Below are 22,960 nucleotides of genomic sequence, written 5' to 3'. Positions count from 1 at the left end.
AAGGGTATGGTACCTCCCCAAAGCCTTTACCGCAACTGCTGTTTACCGTCGCCACTCGTGAGCCGATCCCCTCCTCTTTCTCGCGAAAAAAACACAAGACAAAAGGACCGTTTTGCATTCCCGGCCTACTTTATCAACACATGTGAAAATAGACACCCTGACGGTTTCCCACCCACCCCGCCGGTAATAGACTAGAGAAAGACCAAACGCTGAGAAAATGCGCGCAAAGATGTGGATAAATACGTATAGAGAGGGTATCCGGTAAACTGCTTTAAGACACAACCCCTGTGAGAGACACTGGCAACCACTCATGTGGGATATGATACGACCCGTCGAGCCAGACCTTGATTATTGGACGTTCTGCTCCAGCCAAACCGGGTCCAAAAACCTGGTACAGACGTCCCTGTAATAATGCCCGGGGAATTACGCGACCCGAAGTTGATGAACGTGTCGGATCATATTATCCGGGGGGACGTTTTCTGGAGGGGAGAGGCGGGTTGGCGTACGGAGAGCTGAACAAAGTCAGGATATCGCTGCCGCACTCCTTACGAACTGAACCCGCCGAAAATATGACGCAGCAAATCGAGTGGAGTATCGGAAAAACCGCTATAGAAGCTAAAAAGGGTTCCAACCGGGGAGCAAGGCCAGTTGATGATGGTCCAAGCCCGGGGAGCCGAGATTGTTGGGTCGAAAAATATGTCGTGACTTCGTCCTGTCTACGCCAGATCGCAAGGATCAAGAGGCGTTATCAGGTTGAATAGAACAAATAGAAAAAAGCACTCGATAGGCTTTGCAAAGTGACGCGTCGTGGTCGGGTATCCAGAGGGTGCCGGTCGTATCAGTATCACACATGCGCCTAATATGCCCAAACCTTGAGCTGTGAGGGAGTTAGTCTAATCTGCGGCCTGTACCATATCGATCTGATGTTGCGGGTAGATACTTACCAAGGAGTCCCAAGAGCCTGTGCACAAACTTATTCCATCGTTGGAAACGCCCAGACAGCTGACACGATTTTCATGGCCCACGAGAGAGCCAACCTTTTCAGCGCGAGTAAGATCCCAGACCTTGCATTCAAAATCATCGTAACCGGCAAAGAGCAAACGTCCAGAGACTGATGTCGCGACAGAGGTAATGCCGCAAAGAATAGATTCGGACTACCCAAAAGTTAGCTCCAAAGCCAGCAAGAGAAAAAAAAAATCAAGAACCGAGAGGAAGATAATCCACAGGTAACTCACGCGATAGCAGTTCAACTCTCTGTCTGCGCGGATATCGAAAAGTCTGCAAGTAGCGTCATCGGAACCCGTTACGAAAGAGTGGCCATCGGGGAAAAACTGGATGGCGTTAATATCGGACTCGTGGCCAGCAAATGTTTGTACGGCCTTGCCGGCGCGGATATCCCAAAGCTTAGCGAAAGAATCGCAAGCACCTGACACAAAGGTATTCTGGTTTGTGGGGTTCAAGCTGATGCTCATGACGTCGCCCAAATGGTCGGCGAACTCAACAACCTTTGTTCCTGTCTCGATATCCCACTTCATGCATGTCATATCGCCGGAGGAGGTGAGGATACTGCGGTCGTTGATGAAACGGCAGCAAGAGAGATAGCCCGCATGGCCTGAAAGCTCCCGGTAGACACGAGTCGGGCCGTCACGGTTCGAGTTCAGGTTGTAAATAGAGCAAATGTTGTCAAGACCACCGCAGGCAACGAAGTTGCCGCTCGGGGCATAGGCGCAAGTCATAACCCAAGACGATCGTAGGGGAATGGCGTGGACTTTGTTGGTCGTATAAGCGTCCCAGATGATGAGCTTGCCGTCCTGAGATGCTGAGACAAGGTGCCTCCGGTCGGTAGACCAGTGCATCGCATAAATCTTGGCCAGATGGCCCTTCAGCGTCTTCTTTGTTTTCATCATGTTGTTCTTCGGAAGTGGCTCATGGGCCTGTTGCGCGACCTCGTAGACTACACATCATGTCAGCAACACTATGCAGCGGTCAATCCGCCGTTGACGACGGCATGCAGGGGCGGACAACGGCGCAGTTCGCGACCTGCCGACAAGGGGACTCACGGGAAGTATCGGCGAGCCCTTCCTTCTTCAGCCTGATTCTGTCCTTGAGATTCTCGGCCTCGCGACGCGCTTGTTGAATTCGTGCCTGCATCGCCTCTGGCGACACATCGCTTGATCGGGAGTCCATCTTCTTTTTTTCTTGAGGTGTGTTGGTTCAATTCGTAATCACAATTGGCGACGAACTCGTATGAGGGACGGACTACTCCGAAGTGATGTTGTTGTGACTGGTTGGGACAGGGAGAATGACGATGACAAAGGTTGGACTCTAGGGACGTCGGATCTTCAGAGATGCAGCAAGTCGGAGTCGGTTGCTGGAGTGTGGATGTTGTGAATGGTGCAAAGCAGTGGTGCTGGTACGGGGCGCCGGTGGAGGAGGAATTGCTAGCTCCAGGGGTCGGGCGATGCGGTGGTGGGCCAATTCAAAGGCGAGGCAGGTCCCGATCCTGCTCTGAACGAAATGACTGCTGTTGGAAAAAATGAGGAGAGTGGTGGAGAGGGATTGAGGGGGAAAAGCCTCTTGCTTGTCCACGGACAGACTCTTGTCGAACGAATGAGTGGATGGCGGATATTGACCAGGCGAAGAGCGACCCTGACAACCTAGAGTATGGAGACTAAAGGCAGGCGTGCGTGGCGTCAACTTTCGAGAGAGGGTGGCAGTGATGGACACGAGAGTCTCGAGCGACGCGACCGACGCGAGTGACTGTCAGGTCGTAAAAGCAAGTTGGGGAGGCTGTCGCTAATCGACAGGAGTTCGGTGGTGAAGAACAGAAAGAAGGGGAAAAAGAAGGACTGGGGATCGATTTCGGTTCTGCGAGTGGGCGGGCGGCCGAATCGAACTGGCGAACGAAGAGGCTGGCCAGAGTTAGGTCCTTGCGATTATTACCTGGTGCCAGATTGGGAATGGGCCCGGGGGGAGGGGCCCGGTCGGGGGGTAGCACGATGGAGCCTTTGCTGGGTCGCTGTGTGCACTGCACTGGGCTACTCTAGTGTAGGGGCAGAGCGGAACCTCCTCACACAGAGTGACGGACGGGAGGCCTGCACTGGGTCTACCTGTACTAGCCTGTACACTACTAGTGTCCGGGTACCTCTACGCTTGGGGGCAGGTGGAAACTAATGGAGGCCGTGTCAAACGTCGTCCTGTGAAGCAGTGTGGAAGTGAAAAGCCCCCCAAGAGCCGGGTGTCAATGGAAGCAGAAGCGAGTGCAGATTGAGGTTACAGAGGAATGGATTCTGGTTATCCAGGTTCGTTGGTGTCCAGTCGGGTCTCCTAGGCGATGGACGGGGGATGGATGATGCGTGCAGCAAACCTCCCCAATGGAGCGAGCACACCTTTGCATGAATATAGTTTACACCTACATAGTAAAAGAGCAGCGCGGTACAGCGCTTCTACAGAAATCTTCTGTTTGAGAATGATCAAACTCGTTATGTCTTGTACAAACTGCCACCTTGGGCATGAAGGCCTTGCCACCCCCAGACATCGCCCAATTCACGTTTTTTTATCCGTAACACAGGAGAGCCCGGTCAGCGGACAGCGGGCTGGATGGCGGGCCGAAGGGCTTGGATGATGGAACAAGTCGGGACTTTTGAGAAGGGAGTAGAGAGATTTGCGAACCTTGAAGCTGGGGCAGTTATTTCGACCTCTTCCCTTCTGATTCTGATCATCAACATTTTCAACGGCGGACATGGACACCCACCTCGCACCAGCCACGCCGCACCGCACTGCACCGCACCGCACCCCCGTTGGAACAGGAAAAAAAAAAAAAAAAAACAAATAAAATCTTGCCAAGCTCTTCAACAAGCCTGGCCGAAGGCACCGGAGTCATGGATCTCTGAAATTGAAGGCCCCATTGCGCCCCATTCCTCGGGTGCAGCTCCTCCCCCGTGGTTGATGGGCGCATGTCGACTTCTCACAGAGTGGATGCAAAGAATATCCCGCCGACTGACGAGACCTCCACCAAGAAAAGCCAGGAGGTGGAAGCTAAAGAGACTGTGGGCTCTCTGTGGACTTGGTCACCCTGCTTCTTTGCAGTGCCCTGGTCTGGGACGTGTAAGCGGGCGGACAGCAAGGCCCCGCGGACGAATTGCACTTTGCGCCGACGGAGCCAGCGGAGACGGCCCACGCAAATGCATGTGCACGGACTGGCTCCACCGGACGGACTTGGGATCGTAATTTGTACACACTAAATGTTCGCTCGCGCAATGAACTCGATTGAAATCAACCAGACTTTACAAATTTCAGGCACCCACGCTCGCACGGTATCACTTTGATTAGTAAACCTACTTCGATACAACACCACCACGGCCACGCTGAAATTTTCCCTTGCCTCACGGAACTACAGCGAATTCAACATTGATACAGTTGAGAATCCGGTGAGCTGTCTGGCAGTCCATGTGAGCTGTCAAGCTCCAAGAGATTTCAAGGTCTCATTAAACAGGCACTCCGTCCAAAGGCGAAGGCGCAAGGCACCAGGGGCAACCTGCCAGGAAGAGAAAAGGAGGCTCCAGCCGACCGGGTCTACGCTAGGGACAAGGACCTGCCCCCTTGTCTGCAGCGTTATGGCGCGACCAACCATACCCAAACAGGACTGAAGCTATTCAGTAGTCAGGGCCAATTTGCGGTTAGCTGCTCCTGTGCGCTAACAGCTTGACAGTATCTCTCACCAAAGAAAATACTGCAAAGAACTTGTTAGATAATAGCGCATAAAATCTCTCGGTTGAGCAGCCCCCGGCACCTTTCTTGCAAGCCCTCCACTCTGTCTCCCACTCCTCCCGCCGCCCTCTCCCTTTTCGATTCCGAAATTCGATATGCAGGGTAACAGACACAGATCCATCGAAAGAGCTCGGGCCGTACAGAGACAAAGTTCCGGCAAAAGAGTGCGTTCACTCCAGCTCGCTTGTTTAGCAGTTACGATCCATCAGTCTACCACTGGCGGGAACTGATGAACGGTGATAAGATGGCCAGGGCCCAAGGTCACTATCTAGGACACGAGGTCTGGCGTAAACCGTTCCTCCAGAGTGACCGGGACCGCATTGCAGGTGTATCGGTGATCTCTATGGATGACAACCCGCTTGCTAACGGCCGACGTGCCGATGATGGAACCCGGATGCAGGAACGGATGCTCCAGTGATATTGGATACGTCTGTCTCCTTGTCAGCCAGTATAAATTCACAGGACAATCAACCATGGGAATACAACAACCCGAGTGGCGGCATACTACCGAATTTTAATATTACGAGCGCTGCAAACATCTTGCTTGCAAGCAGAACTGTAGCCAAGCGGCAGCAAGTTTCCACGAGCCCAGCTATCCGGAGGTCACAGATATAGACCCAACCGCGCAAAACTCGTACACATGGGTTGGTCGCTGAGGTGGCTATGAGTACGTACCTGATATGAAGCATCAAGATCCGAAGTCACGGCGTCTCAAAAATCGGCTGCTCAAGGAAAGCACCGTATCTCATCGTGCGGCACCATACAAGACCGTAGGTACAATACGATATACTACGTAGCTCGAACAACCCCTGTGGTCCCTTGGGACCCTACCACCAAAACCCAGCACTCCCAACTTGTGGATGACGGATCAACGGTTGTAATCAATCGGACGGGAAAATCGCGTCTCTTCTTGCTGGGATTTTCAAAGACGCCTCCTTGACGAGTTGAGATAGCCATCTGCAACTTCGATTAACCGGAGATGCCTTGGTTCGAATCACTACTTCTCTTGGCCTTAACTGTGGAGCACAGCAAAAGTTCAGGAATGTCGGCGGGGGGCCAAACCTGCGCATAGAAACAACGGACCCGGATCTTCCAAGACACGGGGCATTGAGTAGTCTAATGTAATGTCATAGGCAATCAGTGAATGACTGACGAAATCACCGAGATCACCAGTCCTGTCTTCGCCAGCTTCCACTTCGGGTTCTCGACAGTTAGGATAGCTCGAGTGCAACGAACGGTAGCAATGACGGCGACGCGCGGTCATCTCTTGCAGCTCGCTTATTACACACATTTCTAGCACTGATTTCCCGGGGTGCCTATGTACCAAATGGTGAACTGGCGGACCGTGCGCCTGTGCAATGATGTGTTGCGAGCAACTTGCCCTATCTGGCAAAGCACACATCCTTTCTGAGGCTATGATGCGCCGAGGTGTTAGTCAATCATGGGAGATTGAACAAATACACCGTATCGGGACAAAGCCAAAAGCTCGCCAAAATGCAACCAGTGAACTCGAACAAAAAGGGCGCTTACACAGGACCCGACACCTCCCCTGCGACCGGACGAGTTGAGATGAAAGCGCCGAAGTTTGCCATCCACAATGCACGTTGCTGTTCTGGAGAGCCATGAGATGGAAAGGGGTATCCAGGAACCGCCAGGGAATGAAACAGACCATTATTGCTTCCAAGGACAAAGGCTCGGTGCCGTTGATACAGATCGGCTTACTGCAGCCTATAACACCCTGACCCATCCGGATGCGGGTCAAAATTCCAGGTACAGTACGGTAAAAAGTCCACCTACACGAGACAGGAGAGGAGAAAGGTGGTATTTGTTCGACTTGTAACAAGCTAGGAATGGGGCCTCGAAGTCCTGGAAACCCAAATTCCTCAGCAGCTCAGGGAAATACCGACTGCCAATGCGGCAAGTATAGAATATTCGGGCCACGGTATAATTGCAGCTGGCTGATACCTCTAACAATTGTCCGTTGTGAGACAAGGCACGCCGGCATGGCAGTACATACCTACGTAGTATGGCAAGCCCTGGCAGAGGAACCGGCGGCGCTGGTCGAACGGCATCCCCACCGCTTATCCACGGCGCCGTTCAAAAGTCCCGGCGCTACGGACGAATTGCACAATTGACAGGTACGGAGAACACTCCGACGCCGGTTGGCTCCGTACTAGTGCGTATCCCGCGTACACTACATGCATACCCCGCGCGCTTTCTTGGTGATAACTTCAGGCGAGTGCGAAACAGTCCAGCCTCGGTGCCATTTCCAACCGACGGTGAGCAAAATCAACATCAGAATCAAGTTCTAGTAGAACACTCGCAATGACAGTCGATGCTGTGGATTACAAGGCGTTGCCCAAGATTGAGGTAATCAGCCAAGAACACTCGCCGGCAATGAGCACATCGTTAGCACGCAAATATGATGTTCTTGGTGTTAACGGTTAAGGATCCCAACTGACAAGACATTCTGAACCAAACAGCTTCATGCCCATCTTAGTGGCAGCATCAGTCGCCAGTGTCTCCATGAAGTCTGGCTGAAACAGAAGGAAAATGGCGAAACGGACCTTCAAGATCCCTTGATTGAGATGCCATTGGGTAAACATGATTATGACTTGAAGACGTAAGTTTCGTTCACTGGAACTGCGTTGTCGCCTTTTCCCGTCCCATCCGATCACCTTTCTACATACTCCGGCGTTCCAAGAAGAGACCGACGGGTATGCGCAAGCGGGCCGTGCCGTTTGGACTTCCCAGGAATGGATATTGAAAAGTCAGCCGGGAGCCGAGGGGACGGGCTGATCTTGGTCTTGTTTCTTGTGCTTTTTTCAAGTATGCTTTTGGAAGTAGATGTACTTGGTTGATGTCCACCAAACCTCCTCCCCCGATCAGACAACCCATTATCAAGTTCAGACGAGATAAACCCCCATGACCAGTATCCGGCAACACAACAAAGGCCACCACATACTAACTAAACAACACCAGCTTTTTCCCCCTCTTCTCCTCCTACATCTACCACCTCGTCTCCGACGTCTGGGCCCTCCGCTACACCACCCTCTCCGTCCTCTCTGACTTCGCCTCCGATGGCGTTGTCTACCTCGAGCTGCGCACCACTCCGCGCGCCATGCCTCACGCCGGTTTAACCAAAGCTCAATACGTCTCAACCATCCTCTCCGCCATCGCCGAGTTCGAAAGCACCACCACTAGTGCCTTGAAGACAAAACTCATCCTCTCCGTCGACCGGCGCAACACCCTCCCCGAAGCCTACGAAGTCCTCGCCCTCTGCCGCCAGTTTTCCGGGCAAGGTGGGGTGGTAGGCATCGACCTCTGCGGCGACCCTGCAAGGGGGCCCATTGATATTTTTACTCCTGTGTTTGAGGAGGCCAGGAGGACAATTCCTGGGTTAGGTATGACGCTGCACTTTGCTGAGGCCGAGGCGTCGGGAACAGAGGAGGAGTTGTTGACGTTACTGAGCTGGAAACCGGATCGGATTGGGCATGTGATTCATTTGAACGAAAGAATCAGGGAGAAGGTGAAGAGGAGGGGTGGGATGGGGTTGGAGTTGTGTCTAAGTTGTAATGTCCATGCGGGCATGGTTTGTGGGGGTTTCGAGAGCCAGTAAGTGTTTGAAAGAGTCCGAGTTTTGGATGGGGGAAAGTGGTGACTGAGTTACTGACCTTGCGCGCGAATAGTCACTTTGGAGAGTGGTGGAAGGTTGAGGAGACGGTTGTTGTTTTGAGTGTAAGTCTCGATGTCTTCCCCTTCCATCATCTTAGATCTGTTTTCGATCGTCCCAAGATTTTGAGCCGGTTGAAGACCGCAAGACAACTACATGAAAGGGCTGAGGTTAACATAGAGTTAGACCGATGATGTTGGCGTCTTCGGCAGCCCGCTGTCCAACGAATATGCACTCGTGGCCAAATACTTTGGGCTTACCAGAGCCGATATTTGCTCGCTTGTGAGAAGGGGGATAGATGTCATCTTTGGAGGAGATGAAGAGAAGGAGAGGCTCAGGGCTTTGATGTGGTCTGCATGATGGTTACATGTAAAGTGGCATCGGAAGGAACTCGATAGCAAGAAGAAACACAGCCTGTGGATGATCTATCACCAGCTTACCGTGACTCAGCCCATATAATTCGACTTCGCCTTTTCGGTCCTCCACCCTTTACGCCTTTTCAGCTTCCTCTCCCCCTTTCACTCCAGATACTCTCAGCTCATGCTTCTTCTTTCCCGCTTCCCAATACGCCTCTTTATCCCACACAAACGGCAGAATCTCCGGCCTACTATAATGACCATCAGCATCTACCCAAATCTTGACCATACCCAGATCCTTCAAGTCAACCTCCGCCGTAACCAGCTCCTCCTTCTCCCCGGTAACCGGCCCCGCCAACACATTACAAAACGGATGAATAACCGCCGACCAGCCTCCCCCACGCTTCACAAACCCTTGCTCCCCAATATTCTCCTTCATCCACTCGAGACACGTCTCATCCACATAGTTACTCGCCGCCACCACAAAACATTGCGCCGTCAGCGCATGACACTTCATCAACGCCTCAATCTGGCTGTCCGCGCTTTCCTCAAACCCGGCCATCGTCGACAGCGCCGGCCACGCCGCCGCGTGCACATGTTCCTGCTGGGTGATTAAGGCCTGGCGGGCGAGGAGCATGGTGTGTTCCCAGCAGGCCAAGCCGCCTACGTTCCAGGATTTTTCTCTTCCATCTGCTTCAGAGCCAAGCATGCCCTTCCAAGTCTTGAGTGTCGACCCATCCCCCTGCGCCCAGATAATCCTCTCCACATACGTAGGCTGCAACTTCCTATGCGTTCCCTTGATCCCGCCTCCCCTTCCACCGGCAACAAAAACCTGCGAATTGAAACACGTATAACCACCCTTCATCCGTTCCGACACCCCCAACACAACCGACACACCTGTGGTTCTGCAGGCCTCTACTACCCCGTCCAGATCTTCATCGACCACGACAGACTCCTCGGCATACTTGGCCAGAGCAGCGACTTGTTTGAGGGGCGGGTAGCACTCGATAAAGTAAGGATAACCGGGGACGTAGGTCTCGGGGAATACGAGCATAGAGACGCCGTCGCGCGCCGCGGCGTGGATCAAGTTGATGGCTTTGGCGAGGGTGGCGGATTTGGACATGTAGACGGGGGCCGAGTGCGCGGCTGCTAGCTTGATTTTCGTTGAGAAGGAGGGTTGGGACGCCATTTTTGAGGGATTGAGGTGACGGATGGGTGGAATGGTTTGGGATATTATCGTGATTGTGATGAGAGGTGGTCGACGGTAGGTGAAAGAGGAGGGACCGAGACTGTTATATGCCAGTGTCTGCTCTTGGGTGGTCCGAGACAAAACGAGCGCAGCGCGTAGAATTATATGAGATATTAGAAATCGGGAGGTCATCAAGGATATGCGTGGCTACGGGACCCAAGAAAAACGGGGTATTCGTACGATTATAAAGCAGGATGGATTGGGAACGAACCCCGGGCCTTGTATCTATAGCATTCAATCCGTTCCCTATCGTACGACTCCCGTTGTAACTTTTCCCGCCCTCTTGCAGCTACGTATGCTCCATTACAGAAACCGATAACCAAGACAAGTTCAAGGGAGAACCGCACAAGCGACACTAACCAAGCAAATCACCATCTTCGGATCTACATCTCAGAGGGGAGAATCACTTCATCAGCTATGTCTACCCTATCATTTCTCCGTCAACTCATAAGCTCGTAATACATACGCTTGCAATTTTAACCTCTCCTTCCTGTCTCATACAGGCGATCTATGTGTGTGTGTGGATTGTTTGTGTGTGCTCAAAACAAGGGGTATGATGATAATCTGTGTTTTTCTCACAACAGGCACCAGTAACGCCGACTATAACAAAGAAAAGCCAACCAAAGCGGAAAATACCTCCCCACCCAGGCCGTCTAGTGGAAACCTCCAATACCAGCAAGACCAGGAGGATGGCCATCGAGATCGACAGCTTCGACAACCCGACGCTGATGAGCGCTTTCGCGGACAAGATTGGCAAAGTACTTGAGCGCAACGTCGCTCTCGGCCTTGACACGCAGAGTTTCGTTACGGCGTCCGTCAAGCTTCTCTACAGAACGTTGAAGGCCAACGCGAAGGGAGTCGGCGGGGAAGCGAAGGACCTTCCGCACCGAACCGGATATACGAATGCTGTTCGAGTGAACGTAGTCGATGGCAGCGAGCTGAGTGGAGATCTTCTCCTTCAGACGGTGCGGAAGAGAGTGAGGAATCTGGTTCAGGACGTAATATGTCGCTGCCACGGCTATAGAGGAGTCAAAGTTAGCGCAATGTTCAGACGGGAACTGCTCAAGAGAATCTAGACTTACCGGCCGCAATCAAACCAGGAATAATGAGGCGGCGCACGTTGTCGGTTCCCAGGATCTGGGCTGCACGAAGAGCAAGGTTCATCTGGCTATAGCCGCTGAGCACACTTGTACCAACGACGCCGGCAACAGTGAGTGCCATGCCGGCCTTCTCCTCCTTTTGAAGCACGGTAGACCAGTCAACAAAGTCCCACAGCTCGGTGGGAATGTCCACTTGGCGTGCAAGAGCATCCTTCTTGCGGCGGAACATGACATCCGGGCGGAAGGCCAGATCGGTGTACTCGTTACCTAGATGCATGATTCCGAGTTGCTTGATCATGTTGACACCGTCAACGGTTCTGGCTCTCGCGTGTTCCTCGCACTGAGTGACTGAGGCAGCAATCTGCGAAAGCATGGCCTCCTTGAGTTCCTCGGCATACTCGAACGCACTGAAGAGACCAGGATAGGGGATTCCGAAGTTGCCATCACCGGCGTGTTCGATCGAGTTGCTAATCGTGTTGCGCGAAAATTCGTAAATCTCCTGGCAGGTTTCTTCGATCGTCTGGTCAACCTTCTCGTTGATCTCCTGCTTGGCCTGCTTGCTCCGCTCTAGTTCTGGCTCAAGCTTCTGCAGCTCCTGATTCATCCGGTCGAACTCTGACTGGGCAACTTCCTGGTTGACAGTAGCCAGGACGTGGACGTCGTTCAGAATGTTGGTGAGATAGGTCTTGGCCGGTGCCAACTTTGAGCGAGCCCTCTTCTCCAAGACAAATCTCCGCAAAGACTGTTCAAGATTCGAAAAGTCCCGAGCCATCTCCTTCTTCTTGCCCTTGCCCTTGGGATCATCATCGTCGCCATCATCACCGCCACCGCCACCGCTTGCGCTGCCCGATCCACCTCCGTAGGAACCACCAGGAGGCGATGGAGCCATGGGAATCGCAGTACTGGAGACGAAGTGTACCAGCTCATCCGCCTCTTTGTGGGTCGCAGGGCTCAGACCCCTAACTTGGTTAAGGATGAGCTTCTGGCAGCGCTCCTTATCTCTAATGGTGTCGAAGCCATTGACAACGATAAAGAGGTAGGCCTTTTCAGCAGCAGCAGCCCTAATGAACTCAGTGGCCGTTTGTGTGAAGTGGTTAGTAGCTGAAACGACGAAAACGACAACGTCGATCTCCTCCTGTCGCGCAAATATGGCCGTGGTCTTGGTAGTGTCCATATTCAAGCCAGGGGCGTCAATGAGCGCAATGTCGACAACGCCGTTGTTCAAGAGAGACTCGTCAATCGTTCGCGCATCCCGGATGTAGATTTTGCATTGCTGATAGGTCTCGTTATCGGTGACAATTCTCTCCAGCTCCTTTAGGGAATAGACATCGTAGGTGGCCTCATCGTGACGATCGTAGATTGCGTCCCTGTGGACTGCATGGACTTCTTCGATTCCGCCGTTCTCTCTCGCGTCCAGGACCTCGCAAAAGATACTCGTGCAGGGTTGTTGGTCTTCGGGAAGAACCTTCCGCCGGAGCAAGGCATTGCAGAACGTAGACTTTCCCGCGTTCAGATCACCGGTGACCAGAACCTTGCTTGAAGTATCCTCGATTCTCTCGCGCAGCGAATAAAGATGTTTGATACTGGAGCGAATTTTACCATCGAGCAAAGAAGCCACTGACTCCTTCTGCAGCGAATGTACGAGATCGGCCTGGTGTAGAGAGCCCAAATTAAGATCCAGCTTGAGGACAGAGAACTCTTGGGCAATCTGTGGGGAAACTAGTCGAGGTTCCGAGCTGGTGTTCCTCCTCTCGGCAGCCCGGCTGGATTCGGGCTCGGCGTGGTCGTCGCCTGTTGTCATGGATCTTCGCAGTGAGTGAGGCGATGGCGGCGGGGGAAAATCTGCGCCCATGGTTGAAGAGCGATGCAGACCCGGTGGACCATAGTTGTTTGGCTCGTCGAGAACAGCCCGCTGGACAGAGGGATAATGCGCAGGCCATGTCACGTTCATCTCCTGCAGCTTCTTGAGGAGCTCGACGACGGTGTTGATAGAGCGCCCTAGCGTGACGCGATGCTGGTTATACCATAGCTGGTGTACGGCGCCGGCCTGCAAGCGGCGGTTGGCATCGTCGTCGTGAGTGGCGGTGGTCGGAGTTGGTAGCGGGCTATCGTGGTGCACAGCCGAGTCCCAGTGGGAAGGGGCCCTTGAGTCACCGGCAATGCTGCCGCCGTAGCCGGAGTCGTTGTCGAGCAAGGCCTGAAGGCGAGCAGCATGTTGGGAAGTCGAGCCGGTGCCGACGGTCATATACGCGGGCGTGGTCGGGGCTCCCGGGACCTGCGGGTGTTGTCCGGCGCCGTCATCGAATTCGCGCGGTTCGCCGTCCTCGTGTTGCTGGGGCGCCTTGCCCTTGGACGGGTAGTAATCCTGGCTCATGGTCGTGGAGGGACTTTTCGCAGTGTCGAGGGAGGACCAAGCGGATGCGTGCACGAGGCGTTTATCAGAAGAGCATCGAGGGCGGGAGATCGGAGGTTAAGCGGATTCGTTAGGTGTGATAATGGAGAGGGTGATGGTGGGCTGTTTAGTGTCAGGTTAGGGCGTCACGGATGAGAAATCCAAAAAATTGGAGGAGTCCATCCATGTCGCACCTCCTCCTCCACCTTCCACTCCATGCCAAACCTGAACCACCCCCCCCCCCCCCCCCGGGCCGGGGGGCCCATGCGGGCATGCGGGACATTTGCACGGCTGCATTGAAGGTTGATAGGTCGAATTGCAACGAAGCACGGAATTCTGTCGGCAGTCCCCTCATGTTTTGGTGATTGGCCGCTAGTCTTGTTATGGACAAACGTGGCCGACGCATCCCTGAGCCTATCTGGTATTTGTGGCTTGACTCTGCTAATCAACGGCGATGAGGTCACATCTTCTGTGGCTTTGGGTGGCTCGCTAGAGTAGCAGCAAGGCCCCCACCCAAGGCTCCAGCATTGAGCACCTTGGCGTCTGGGGGTCTTGGCATCATCTGTCCAGCAGGGTACCATAACAACTGCGCAACTGCCAAAACCAACTGCTCCCAGTCCCAGCACCTTCCGAGGCCGATTTCGTTGAGCTGTGGACGGCCAATCTTCTCGATCTAATCATCAAAAATTGTTATTTCGACGCAGGGCGTGGATGAGGTATTAAAACCAGTCATCTAGCGCTCCTTTCTACAGGTCCTAGCTATCAATTACCGCCAGCGCCAGCAACATGAACGTGAGTTTCCGTCGTCGGTCGATGCGCATCCAGACCGCGCAAGCTAACACCATGTTTCAACAACTAGGTCCTGGAATGGGCTTTCGGCAAGCGTATGACGCCGGCCGAGCGTCTTCGCAAAAACCAGCGACTCCTCGACAAGGCTATCCGAGAACTGGACCAACAGCGCGTCAAGCTCGAGAAGCAAGAAAAGACACTTGTCTCCCAGATTCGCCAGAGCGCTCAGAAGGGCCAGATGGGTGCTTGCAAGATCCAGGCCAAGGACTTGGTGCGGACACGACGATACATCGAAAAGTTTTACAGCATGAGGAGTCAACTCCAAAAGATCTCACTTCGCTTACAAGTGAGTGCCACATCTCCGCCGATATACGAAAGACTAGCCAACTGACAAGATCCATCTCTTAGACATACCGTACAAATGAGCAGATGATGCAAGCCATGAAGGGCGCGACGATGGCTCTCGGAAGCATGAACCGCACAATGAACCTACCCTCGTTGCAACGTATAGCTATGGAGTTTGAGCGCGAGAACGATATTATGGAACAACGACAGGAGATGATGGATGATGCTATCGACGATGCAATGGATATGGGTCTTGAAGAAGAGGGTGATGAGGTTGTAGAGCAAGTGCTGGAGGAGATTGGCGTAGATCTCAGTCAAGCGGTAAGGCTGTTCGGTTGTATTCGCAGCAAGATCCCGTTGCTAACTTGTTCTTTACCAGATGGGCGAGACACCATCGGGCCTACAGGTTGCGGCTGTCCCGGAGAACAAAGTCGCCCAAGCAGTGGGTGGTGGGGGTGGGGGTGGTGGAGCCGACCCAGGCGACGACGACTTGCAGGCAAGGTTGGACAGTCTGAGACGATGAACGAACTTGGAAACCATAGACTGGAAGCTGTACAAAGGGTTGAACTTGGACGAAGATGCTCAAGCTTCTATGCTCCCCTCCCTGGGATGGGAATGGCTCTTCAAGCTTGCCGGTTTCTTGATGCATCCACGACTCTGAGAGGGCGATATGGTTAGTATGCCTACTTGCAAAGCAGTGGCATCTATGAGCACACATGAATGCAGCATGACTGCGGGAGTTTTAGGCGTACGTTGGGTTGAGTGGACTGTTAGAATAATGGTTAGGTGATGAGCTGGTATTCTCACGAGAACATGTTACTTCGTTCGTTGAATGGTTGGCTCGTTGGGCAGAGAGAGTTGCATCTACAATGCAGATCGCGCGACTAACATCCCATCCCGCTTTGTTATGCCGAATAGCGTCCAACGGTCTAGCCGTCCTGCCGTCCAACAGGCTATTCTCATTATACACCACGAACAGAAGATAGTGAGTCTCGAGGGGAGGAGGACTTCCACCAGTGTTGACAAAAATCACCACAGTCAAGTCGAAAGACAATGGGGGTGACAGCATCGATCAGTATCATCTTGACGATATGCGATGCGAAGTGAAGTGTCGATGACAATCCCGTTTCCTCGTGGTTACAGTGAGCGTGAGATGAGACGGTCGCCCCTGATAAATGTAGCAGCAGTCAGGGTACCGCACCTGCAACACCCCGCGCCTAGAAGCATACCTCTAGTACTTAGGTCAGGTAGGTACCTAAGTAGAAGTACTACTAGCTAGCTATCTGGACCATCGCGAGTACTGTATCGGTGCCTTTTTGGCGCCAACGCCCGCAGTCTGTACTACTATAACGCTTTGTAAACACCCGACGGCACAAAGAACCTGAAGATGCGCAGTCCCCGGATTTCCCGCGGGTGTCTTAACTCACACCATATTAAATCTTTTCTCTAGTATAATTCCCATATGGACTAGGCGCATGGTAAGGTACTGTAGTACAGATAATCTACACCTTAAGTCTTCAAGGTGAAGCTCCCTAAGGTACCTAAACACCTCGCTGCTGTTGCATGGCAAGTGGAGGAATCCGGATTAAGCTGTACAGTACCCCACTTTCTGGGCTGCACTGTCACACACAGATCAAGTTTGCCGTCTCTACTGGTGCCTGTAAGGTCCCCGATTTCAGAAGGCCCTCAGGGTCCCTTCAGGTCGTGGCCTCTGACGGAAGGCGGGACTGGAACCTGATGGACTCGGACTGGACCTGAAGCATCTCCACTTCATGCTGTCAGGCGGGCACCCTGAAGTGGATGCGCAGGAAGCTTGTAGGGCGGTCCAGCCATTCAGATCAGCAGGCGCGAGTTCAACACCGATCCGCATCTCCCACTTGAGCTTGGGCCTCGACACACACGGGCACTTTCACCTCATTTCATCCGTCCCTTTGGACAACATTCATTGCAGTCGAACTGCCTCTTCTGCCTCTTCATCCGCACTTTTTAGGCTGCAGAGAACAAATCTCGATTCTGGTGCCACTGCAGTCGACTCGAACCTCACTTCTCCCCCGTGGTTGCTCTCCCGAAACGCAGCACAGAGCATTGCAGCTTTGGTCCGAACGGTGTTGTTGATTGTCGTTGTTGCCGTTTTCGTCATCCATTTCTCTGCCTGGCTCCCTTGGACATCTACCTACCTACCTACCTACCTACCTACACTACTGGACTCGGTGCTTGCTCCTTCCTTGTGTAGGGTACCTCAAGCTCTCCACCTGGACCCCGAAATACTAGAGGTAGAGGTAGGTAGACTAACCTCCCAAGGTGCCCCTGTGCGCCTTCGACTTTCCTGCTCCCGTCACTGCTGTGCAGCCCTGAACAGTGGCTCTTCAACTGGCATTACATCATCTCAGCGCGGTGCACCACAGCCTGTCACCAGACCCCTCCCTCCCTTCTGCCTTTCAACAACCTTTCGCGATCTCCGCCATTGCATCAGCTCCATTCAACGAATACCTATCAAACTTACTCCAGCCTTCCTGCAACAACTTTCAGCTTCTCCCTTGCTTCTTTGTCAATCACAACCGGCGCCCTCACTTCCTCATCCGCAAAGCGCAACGAGCGCGCATAGATCCCCAATAGGATTTCTAGAGTAATACAGACGCTGTCCCTATTCACGACCGCAGTTCTCCGCAGACCGGCCTTTCAGTACGGCATCTTCTCGCAACGTGTCGCGCCCTCACCCACCCCACCCCCCAACAACCAACCTGGCAGGCAACAAGCGTCGCAGTCTCTCCTCTCAAGGAGGCCTGCTAAATAGGATGTTCGGCGGCGGTTCCAGCTCCGCCGCCTCCAAGTCCGTGAGCGGGTCGGCTTCAGATTCGGGCAGCAGTGGAAAGGACAGGTCGAGCAGCAAGTCGCCCTCCCCCGAGAAGGAGGCGCCGGGCAATGGAGGCGCGTCTCCCAAATCCATCAAGTCCACCGACCAGTCTACCGCCGGCGACACTCAAACCGGCAACGGGAGTCCACCGAGCGCTGGTAGCTCGTCCGATAGCAAGAAGAAGCGGAGCAGTGGGGTGAGCGGTAGAGCCAGCAGCCTGATTGCTCAAGCCAAAAATACTCTGTTTACTCAAGTTGCGAACCGTAACAGCGGTGATATGAGTACTGACTCCAAGAACTCTAATCAGACTTCCTTGCAAAAGCTCGGCAAGCAAGATCAGGCCCTTGCTGTTCCTCAAGGCCAGCACAACAATGCCGCTGGTGAATCACTCCCCGGGCCGCGCTCCACGTTCAAGGTTGGTGTCTGGGAGGACCGCAACAAGAAGTGCAGACGTACTATGGAAGACACACATGCTTTCCTCTACAACTTTCTCCATACTCCTGCCCCTGTTTTGGGCGCCGAGGGCTCGGCTCAGAAGCAATCAAAATCGGCGAACGAATCACACGAGAAGCGCAGTAGTAGTTCCGTCAGTCAGAATGCAGACATGATCGAGACGGACAATGGCTACTTTGCTATTTTCGATGGCCATGCTGGCACCTTTGCTGCCGACTGGTGCGGCAAGAAGCTCCACATAATCCTTGAGGATATCATCAAGAAGAACCCGAATGCTCCTATACCGGAACTCCTTGATCAAACTTTTACCACTGTGGACACCGAGCTAGAAGCGCTTCCGCTCAAGAATAGTGGCTGCACGGCTGCCGTTGCGGTTCTGCGCTGGGAGGACCGAGTTCCGAGTAACCAGTCGGCGACCGGCTCTCAAGCTATCGCCCCCGCGGTTGTCAAGGCCACTGAGGATGCTCTTAAGGTGGAGGATGGGCAGTCCGAGAAAAGCCTCAACTCTTCTATCCCGGAAGCTACACACGCCAAGTTGAAGAATTCTGCCACAAGACAGAGGGTGCTCTATACAGCCAATGTGGGAGATGCTCGCATCGTCTTGTGTCGCTCTGGCAAGGCGTTGCGCCTGTCATATGACCACAAAGGCAGCGATGAAAATGAGGGCAAGCGTATAGCAAACGCTGGAGGTCTGATCCTGAACAACCGCGTAAACGGAGTCCTTGCTGTCACCAGAGCTCTTGGCGATACTTATATCAAAGACCTCGTCACTGGTCATCCTTACACCACGGAGACGGTTATCCAACCGGATTGGGACGAGTTCATGATTATTGCTTGCGATGGGGTAAGTAATACCAACAGCTCTGCAGTCCACTTGCCCCACTGTGCCTGAAGATACATAAACTGACAAATTTTTACAGCTTTGGGACGTTTGCTCGGATCAGGAAGCAGTCGACCTTGTGCGCGATATCCAGGAACCGGTGATTGCGGCCAAGAAACTGGTCGATCATGCTCTGTCTCGTTTCAGCACCGATAACCTCTCATGTATGATTGTCCGGTTCGACAAACAAGCCCTGCTTGAGAACCAGAACAACAAAGACAGTGCCATTGGCGTCGAGGGCGATGCGACTACGGCTGCGGGCACGGTTACCGAGTCGGAGAAGATTGTCACGGCAACTAAGCAGAAGATTGCGGAGGGTAGCACACCGGCGGTTGGGATATCTGCGAGCAACTTTGGTCGCGGTCACGACCCCACACCACTCGAGGACGGAGAGAAGAAGCCATTTGTCCCTACTACCATCGAAGGTTCTGTGGAAGAAGAGCCAGTTGTCCTCAGTGACTCTCCAGAGGCGACCCCGGACGGTTCCGTGACGGCAATGAAGTTAGATTCGGTGCCTGAAGCGAAGAAGTCTTTGGACGCGTAGTGTCTTTGACTACTAGCTGCAGGTCATGGCCGCAAGCTAGAATATCGGCGCCTATATCACGTCTGATGCGATTGCTTCCTCATCTTGGCATTTCTTGGAGTCGGCGGGCAGCCACCACAAACTTTGGGGAGGAATTGGGGTGAAGAGCTGGCCTTCATGCTGTATTTCGACATCCCAGGACACGGTAACATATAAGATAGGGATCTATGTTGGGAGGGGAAGCAGGAGTATGGGGGTCGTTTTCATCAAGCCAGTCATTTCGAGTTGTTTGTGCTATGCTAAGAGAATACTTTTTTCATCTCTACTTTTTTGTCACCACCCATTTTTATGGTGCATTTGATGTATCTTTGCTGTCATCAGTTGCCCATTTTTCGTCCTATGCGTTGCATGACCAATCATTAGAGACGGTTACGACTTGCGACACTTGACAAAACTTGACTGTTGTTTACTTCGGCCTTTCAACTAACCGGAGCTGGATCGTTGCTCGCAAAACATACGCGCTTCATGTGCGGTCTTGATTGTTGCAGAAGCAGATACAAAATTTGAAGAGGCTGCATGCATACAAGTTAATTGTCTGCGTTTCAGTGAGATCTCTGAATGTTTCCTCAAAAAGGAGGGGCCTTCCGAATATGTGTTTGTAAAAGAAAAAGGAAGGGAGGAAAAAAAAAAAAAAAAAAAAAAAAAAAAAAAAAAAAAAAAAAAGGTGTTGCCGTCAATATCATCGTCACTTTCCTTCCACCCTTCAATGCCAATTCTCCACAAGTTACGTTGGTCAAGAGGAAAATATTACGGTAATGTGTGTGATTGCCCGTCGTCGATCAACGCGGAGGTTGTTGATGATATGGGTTAATAGGAGTGTAGCAGTACGCTAGGTGATATCCGATTCATGAGAGGGTGAGTGTTTGTTTGTCCAAAAGGAAGAGAATCCAGTGAACAAAGGTTCATTTCCCTTTTACATATGTGATACTACGATTCCCATTCAGATTTCTCGCCATTTGCCATGGGCTCTAGGGCAGTTGGGGGGGTGGGAACAATGATTGTTACGCTACTGTCGTTCCGGGCCGGTCCAGGGGTTCCATATGCAGGAAACACAGAAGGATACCTCTACTAACAGAACTCCACTGGCAGGCTTTCAGTCTTGGTGTAGTGTATGTAGTGTAGTATAGTTGGGTGCGAGTGCATTTACTGCGTATGTTATGTAGGTCGCCGGGCATGGAGACATGCAAGGCATGGAGGCCGGTCCTTTTCTGCCTTCGCGCCCTTCTTCTTTGGTCCTTCTTCAGGCCTTCTTTTCCTCATACAGTTGTAGGGCGGCCGGACGGGACGAGGGGGCGGGGCTGTTGTCCCAAAAGGGGCCTAGAACAATTGAGATACGTACAGTGTAAGTGTGAATGTGACCGTGCATATCTTCAAGTTCAAGTTGCAGTCCAGGGGTCGGGCAGCACTCACTCACGCAGCACAGCAAGCGAGCAGTCATGCTTGATTCACGATGGTTGAGGATGGAACGGCATTGATGCATGATTGGATGAATAGCTCTGTCAACAGGCACACACATGATCAGTGGCACACTGTCAGAGAGGAGCCTCTTGTTCTCACTCCGTCGGGAGCCAGAGACTGCCCCTGGAGCCTCAAAATGCCCCTCCCTCCCTCCACAACCGCCGCAGCGTCCAGGGAAATGGCCAGGTGCAGTGCGTGTCTGCGCACTGTGCTTTAATAAGACGAGCGTTTAAACCCTGGTGACCCTGCAGTGGTGGAATTGGATCTTGCAACCATGTTGCGACACGCATGCATGGCTTCCCCGGGCGCTGGACGCTAGTCGCCGGTAGTCGCCAGGTACCCGTCCGTTGTGCGCGCCCAAGGGAAGGTCCAGTTCACGATCAAATTCCCCCCTCCCCAGCCTAGGCGCTCCCTTTACAATTTACAAAGCAGAAAAGCGCATCGATACCTTGCCCACAGTCATTCATTCTCATCAGTCGCATCGCATCGCGTCAATTCAACACTATCCATTCTTTTCGTTACCGCTCGGCTATTGGGTACATCCTACCCCCACCGCAATTAGTTTAACATATTCCTTCATTCGTTCAGTTCATGCAAGTTGCTCTGCCCTGCTGTTGGTGTGGTCTTTGCGGTTGCTCCGAAAACTCCAGAGTTGTCGCGCACAAGCTTAGGTTGTGAAGGGACACAGATCGCGACTTTGCGCAGACTTCAGTTTCTGTTTGGCCCTTTTCTTTCGCTTTAGCTCTTTGGCTTGTCTGGGTGCCCAACTCTACCCACTGACAGGCTAATTTGCAATCTCTGCCTTCACTTCTTCACCCTCATTACCGGCATCATTATTTTTAGACTTGTTGGGCGACCTACAGAGAAAAAGGTTGTTTCGACGTCATTGCTTTTTTACCTGAGAGAGTCTTCAAGCTCCACCTCGGTCGGGGCCGACTTGCGATCGATCTTGTTGGACTGGCCTGCTTTCGAGCTTACGATACTTACCTTTCGACCCAGTAGACAACCACCAAACAAAAAAAAGGCTCATTGCTCTAGGAACATAACGAAACGACTGAACCTTGCGCATACATACTACCTACCCACGAACTACTTCCTGTCTGGCGCCTCACAAGCTTACTGACTACCGCCCGAGCCTGACATCGGCTGCAACGCTCGCGCGACCACCCCCGGTTTCATGTTCGTTTGCCCTGAGCATCAAAGACAGGGCAGCTCCCCGCGTTTCTCACCGTCCGAGCGACACAGGACCCTATGACAAGTGTTTGAGTGGGAAGGTGCTTCATGAAAGAAGCTCGGTTCAACCAAGGAGACCCCGGACGAAACCTGTACGATTATCTATCCACAACCACATAACTGACCTTTGCCTACTCGTCACGTACTCACGCACCCGAGCCCGGCGCCCGGATACGTCGTCTGCTGTACCGTACCTACCTCCTGCCCGTCAGGTCTGTAGAGGTACATCAGTCCAAGCACCCCCGAGGTGATCTAGAAGATCTAAAACTGCTGCTCCATCGCTGCCGCCCGCCGCTCTCCCGTCTCGCAGCAGCATTCAAGTGCACACAGCACATTAGAGTACACATACAGAGCTTGAGCGCCCTTTCGCATACCCACATCGGCGCCAACGATATCTAGTGCCGACTTGTTCGATCTCGAGAAGCCAACCAATCGTACCGACCGACCTGCAGTTGTGACGAGGAACGTTGGCCAACAAGGTCACTGCGCAACGAAAGCCAAGCCAGAGATAACCAGACATGTCGTTGAATGGGTTGGACAATCCCGCAGTCAAGGAAGCCCACGAGGTTGCGCTTGTCGAGCCTGGAGGATGGTAAGTCCTGCTGCCGTGCTGTCCTTTCTCCTTCTTTCATCCTGCTTTCTGTGGTTGCAAAGCGCCGCCTGGCTTCCATCGATCCTAAAACTTTGTTATTTTCTTGTTTTGGTTTGCTTTCCCTGCGCCGCAAACTAGCGTCGTCGATTCGCTAACACGGTGCCTGCCACCGCGCCCAGGTTCCTCCTAAAATATGCCAGTCGTGATGAGCTCGAGTTGCTAGGACAGGGCAC

At 52.9% G+C, this 22,960-nt stretch overlaps 7 protein-coding genes across 7 annotated transcripts; 3 read left to right on the top strand and 4 right to left on the bottom strand.

Moving 5' to 3' along the window:
• Window positions 1-808: 808 nt before the first annotated feature.
• On the bottom strand, window positions 809-2,686 carry B0T23DRAFT_124205 (putative guanine nucleotide-binding protein beta subunit). Its single transcript, XM_062832083.1, has 4 exons — window positions 2,061-2,686; window positions 1,236-1,954; window positions 945-1,154; window positions 809-877 (listed from the first exon to the last, which is right to left on the bottom strand). Exons 1-4 carry the CDS (start codon window positions 2,185-2,187, stop codon window positions 857-859), a joined length of 1,077 nt encoding a protein of 358 aa, XP_062694475.1. The 5' UTR covers window positions 2,188-2,686; the 3' UTR covers window positions 809-856.
• A 2,867-nt stretch (window positions 2,687-5,553) lies between these two features.
• On the bottom strand, window positions 5,554-6,394 carry B0T23DRAFT_440691 (uncharacterized protein; the record flags this gene model as incomplete). The annotated part of the gene is made up of 4 exons (XM_062840737.1): window positions 5,554-5,886; window positions 5,924-5,990; window positions 6,060-6,183; window positions 6,367-6,394. The coding sequence occupies 4 exons, from the start codon at window positions 6,392-6,394 to the stop codon at window positions 5,740-5,742; spliced, it is 366 nt and encodes a 121-aa protein (XP_062694474.1). The 3' UTR covers window positions 5,554-5,739.
• A 418-nt stretch (window positions 6,395-6,812) lies between these two features.
• B0T23DRAFT_378051 (uncharacterized protein) lies at window positions 6,813-8,866 on the top strand. Its single transcript, XM_062837069.1, has 5 exons — window positions 6,813-7,140; window positions 7,254-7,393; window positions 7,753-8,385; window positions 8,460-8,508; window positions 8,630-8,866. The coding sequence occupies exons 1-5, from the start codon at window positions 7,096-7,098 to the stop codon at window positions 8,801-8,803; spliced, it is 1,041 nt and encodes a 346-aa protein (XP_062694473.1). The 5' UTR covers window positions 6,813-7,095; the 3' UTR covers window positions 8,804-8,866.
• On the bottom strand, window positions 8,867-10,277 carry B0T23DRAFT_378050 (carbon-nitrogen hydrolase). The gene has a single exon (XM_062837068.1). It carries the CDS (start codon window positions 10,178-10,180, stop codon window positions 8,933-8,935), a length of 1,248 nt encoding a protein of 415 aa, XP_062694472.1. The 5' UTR covers window positions 10,181-10,277; the 3' UTR covers window positions 8,867-8,932.
• B0T23DRAFT_452962 (uncharacterized protein) lies at window positions 10,261-13,720 on the bottom strand. Its single transcript, XM_062841159.1, has 2 exons — window positions 11,131-13,720; window positions 10,261-11,066 (listed from the first exon to the last, which is right to left on the bottom strand). The coding sequence occupies exons 1-2, from the start codon at window positions 13,520-13,522 to the stop codon at window positions 10,702-10,704; spliced, it is 2,757 nt and encodes a 918-aa protein (XP_062694471.1). The 5' UTR covers window positions 13,523-13,720; the 3' UTR covers window positions 10,261-10,701.
• Window positions 13,721-14,224: 504 nt separating this feature from the next.
• Window positions 14,225-15,352, top strand: B0T23DRAFT_124117 (putative class E vacuolar-protein sorting and endocytosis factor). Its single transcript, XM_062832082.1, has 4 exons — window positions 14,225-14,332; window positions 14,400-14,675; window positions 14,738-14,995; window positions 15,054-15,352. The coding sequence occupies exons 1-4, from the start codon at window positions 14,327-14,329 to the stop codon at window positions 15,195-15,197; spliced, it is 684 nt and encodes a 227-aa protein (XP_062694470.1). The 5' UTR covers window positions 14,225-14,326; the 3' UTR covers window positions 15,198-15,352.
• Window positions 15,353-17,469: 2,117 nt separating this feature from the next.
• On the top strand, window positions 17,470-19,405 carry B0T23DRAFT_403826 (phosphatase 2C-like domain-containing protein; the record flags this gene model as incomplete). The annotated part of the gene is made up of 2 exons (XM_062838817.1): window positions 17,470-18,825; window positions 18,902-19,405. The coding sequence occupies 2 exons, from the start codon at window positions 17,470-17,472 to the stop codon at window positions 19,403-19,405; spliced, it is 1,860 nt and encodes a 619-aa protein (XP_062694469.1).
• Window positions 19,406-22,960: the final 3,555 nt, after the last annotated feature.

Source organism: Neurospora hispaniola, assembly GCF_033458365.1.
Source record: "Neurospora hispaniola strain FGSC 10403 chromosome Unknown B0T23scaffold_3, whole genome shotgun sequence".
Classification (NCBI taxonomy): Eukaryota; Fungi; Ascomycota; class Sordariomycetes; order Sordariales; family Sordariaceae; genus Neurospora; species Neurospora hispaniola.
This window is presented reverse-complemented; position numbering and strand designations above follow the sequence as displayed.